The sequence below is a fragment of the Sesamum indicum genome, linkage group LG2 (genome assembly GCF_000512975.1).
Source record: "Sesamum indicum cultivar Zhongzhi No. 13 linkage group LG2, S_indicum_v1.0, whole genome shotgun sequence".
NCBI classification, from domain to species: Eukaryota; Viridiplantae; Streptophyta; class Magnoliopsida; order Lamiales; family Pedaliaceae; genus Sesamum; species Sesamum indicum.
The window spans coordinates 13,583,959-13,587,229 of record NC_026146.1 but is presented as its reverse complement, the minus strand read 5'-3'; the positions used below and the strand labels follow the sequence as shown (position 1 = coordinate 13,587,229).

The window sequence follows — 3,271 nt, the reverse complement described above, 5'->3', positions numbered from 1 at the left end:
TTACGTTCAATTATATCAAACCTTATGAGAGTAGAGTGTAATTATTCCTAAAAAATAATAATATCACCTATTACTTAAAGACATTTAGAGTATAAGAGAGTGTTCAGTTAAGCTTAAAAGCTCTTTAAAATATTTTAGAAGATACTAAGAGTTTTTAAAGACATTTAGAGTATAAGTGGCAGCGGTGTTGAGATGAATCTCCAAAAATTAAATTCTCAGTTTGTTTCAACGTCTCAAAATGACAAATTCAAATGAAGAAATGATATTAAGTAGGGTTTTTGCACTCCATTAATGAATAGTACTTTACAATTGTATCAAATAAAGTTAAGATCAAGACTAACAAATAATAATTTTATTAAGAATTAATTAGCTGTCGTTCGACATGATCCCTACCTACATATAAAAAAGAGTTATGACGTGAAACCAAGAGAAATACGGGAAAATAAGTTGAGAGAAAAAAGTCGAATAGTAGATTGAAAGGGGAAAAAAATTATAATTGTAAGATGGTTAAAAAATATTAAAATTACTATTTTGCGGATGTGTTAAGGGAAAAATGAATTAAAATTAGTATTTTGGGGATGTGTTAAGGGAAAAATGAATAAAAGGGTTAATATAATTTAGATCCTCTCCAAAGCTGAAATGAAATGAGGGAAAAGAAATCATGCAAGAAAAGGAAAAGTGAAAAAGTGGAAAACAACAACAGAAAAGGGGAAAAGTAAGAAAGAGGAGAGGGTTTTAAGAGAGAGAGAGAGAGAGAGGGTTCTTCACTCCCAACACCCTCACTCCGACACCGCCATTGTCGTAATACCTCTCATTCTTTCTCCATGCCCATGGACTTCCGCCACCACTCCCCCATACTACTCTTTTCAGGTAAACCCTTTTTCATTTTTCCTTTAATTATTTTGAACAAACACACTACTATGATTAATGCTGCTGTTTTTTTCTTCAATGGACACTGCTAACAGCGTGATTTATCCAATGCAGCGTCATTGTTCTTCACGGCGGCGTTTTCCCTCGGCATCAACTACGGCCAGATCGCCAACAACCTCCCCCACCCTGAAGCGGTTGTCCCACTAGTCAAATCCATTGGCGCCACCCGTGTCAAGCTCTACGACGCCGATCCGCGAGTTCTCAAGGCCTTTGCCAACACCGGCGTCGAGTTCATCGTCGGCCTCGGCAATGAAGACTTGGCCAGAATGCGAGACCCGAAGCAAGCCCAAGCTTGGGTGAAGACCAACGTCCAGCGCTACTTACCCGCTACAAATATTACCTCCATTGCCGTCGGCAACGAGGTTCTCACATTCAACGACTCTACTCTCTCCACCAACCTCCTTCCCGCCATGGAAAGCGTCCACTCCGCCCTCGTTTCCCTCAACCTCGACAAGCAGGTTATGGTGACCACCGCCCACAATTTGGGCATTCTAGAGGTTTCTTATCCTCCCTCCGCCGGCGCATTCCGCCGAGATCTGACTCAAAAGCTGTCCTGCATTCTCGATTTCCACAGCAAAGTGGGCTCCCCATTCTTAATCAATGCCTATCCTTTCTTCGCCTACAAGGCGAACCCCAAACAAGTGTCATTAGACTTCGTCCTGTTCGAGACGGGCTCCGGGATGGTGGACCCGGCTTCGGGACTGCATTACGATAACATGTTCTATGCCCAAGTTGACGCGGCCCATTCAGCTGTGGAAAAGCTTGGGTACAAAAACGTGTGTTTGCAGATCTCAGAAACGGGGTGGCCGTCGAAGGGTGACGCCGATGAGTTCGGGGCGACGCCGGAAAACGCCAGGAAGTATAACGGGAACTTGATGAAGTTGATTGCTGATAAGAAGGGGACGCCGATGAGGCCGAATTCGGACTTGAACATCTACGTTTTTGCTTTATTTAACGAGAACGAGAAGCCCGGCCCGACTTCTGAGAGGAACTTCGGGCTATTCAAGCCGGACGGGACGCCAGTGTATAATCTGGGTTTCAATACGACGGGGTTGATTAGTACTAACACGTCGAGCTCCGCTGGCAGCTCAGGCGGTACGACATCATCTGGGTCCTCGCCGGCGGGAACCGGGACCTCTTCTAACGGTTACTTATCCATTACTGCAGATGACGCGGTGAGCATTCCCTTTTACGGAAAATTCTTATTATTATAACACTTTGCTACGCGATTGAACACTTTTCTCGAACTGTATGGGAAGGTTTGGTCCAGCCAGGTTCAGTCTAGAATTTCCCCCTTTTATTTCTTTTCCAATTTCTCGCTTATTTTTTCAATTTGCTGTCTGCAATGAATGCTGCTCCATTTGCCTGTAATTTGAATGGTTCAAGAAAGCTTTACTTAAGCATTAGGAATGTGAAGGATAGCATAAAGATGCAGGCTTTGATTACACAGTGGAGCTTGGGTGATCAATTAATAGATAAAAAGAAACTCAGTTTAGCTCACTACACTGCCAATGGAATGGAAATTCTTGTTCGTGATAACAGTTAGAGGCTAAGCTCTGTAAATACATTCATTTCTGTCGTAAATATATATCCTGAATGTTGATTTAGAATGTGTGTTGTTCCGAATTCAAGTAACCATATTGAGCAGAACAAGGCAGAGACACAGTACTTGACAACGGTTACCAGTCTTCTAGTTGAGTGTCTGTTTTTCAGTTGTTCAGTGTTAAAGAAGAAAAATACTACTTGGTAGAGTTGTAGTATTAGTAGAAGTTGAACCAGAAGCTGCTCATCAAAACTAGTAATAGGAAAAGCTTATGGGAGTTCATACAATTGAGTATGCAACTGAACATCTTCTGTATCTGAAGTTGGATTGTAACAGTTCTCAATCTAAATTTCTTTTGTCTTAGAAATGAAACTCTTTTATGTCACTCTTGTAATTGTACTACCCCTGCACACTAGGATATAACTTTAAAGCATGCATCATTCTGTCAGAATTTTGAAGCTGTGAGATCTACATGGAGGTCTTCTTCCCTATGCACTTTTAAGTTTCAATTTTCCTACAACTAGTTGGTTTTAGGAAAATGATGTGAAGATCAGATGAGGAGGACAGGGGAAGGAACTCCAGCCAACGTTCATTTCATGCAAATAGTCTTTTCTTTCTATAACAGAATATCTTTCTGAACCAATTCTTGGTTTCCTTTTCACAGAAACAACAATAGTCCACCAGACAGTATGCTTTAGTGGTTAAAGTAAAGGTAGCAAGTGTCTTAAGTGTCTTGGCTTAGAAAAAGGCATCTGGACCACTAAATTTCACTGCATTGCTTTCCTAGATGCCCTATGC

At 41.5% G+C, this 3,271-nt stretch overlaps 1 protein-coding gene across 1 annotated transcript in view; it reads left to right on the top strand.

The window, feature by feature from the left end:
- LOC105156066 (glucan endo-1,3-beta-glucosidase 11-like) overlaps positions 662–3,271 on the top strand; it is a 3,276-nt gene continuing 666 nt past the window's right edge. The window contains exons 1-2 of the mRNA XM_011072099.2: positions 662–870; positions 985–2,105. Of these exons, the coding sequence (XP_011070401.1) occupies positions 825–870; positions 985–2,105 (1,167 nt within the window). The 5' untranslated portion in view covers positions 662–824. The remainder of the gene's footprint in view (positions 871–984; positions 2,106–3,271) is intronic.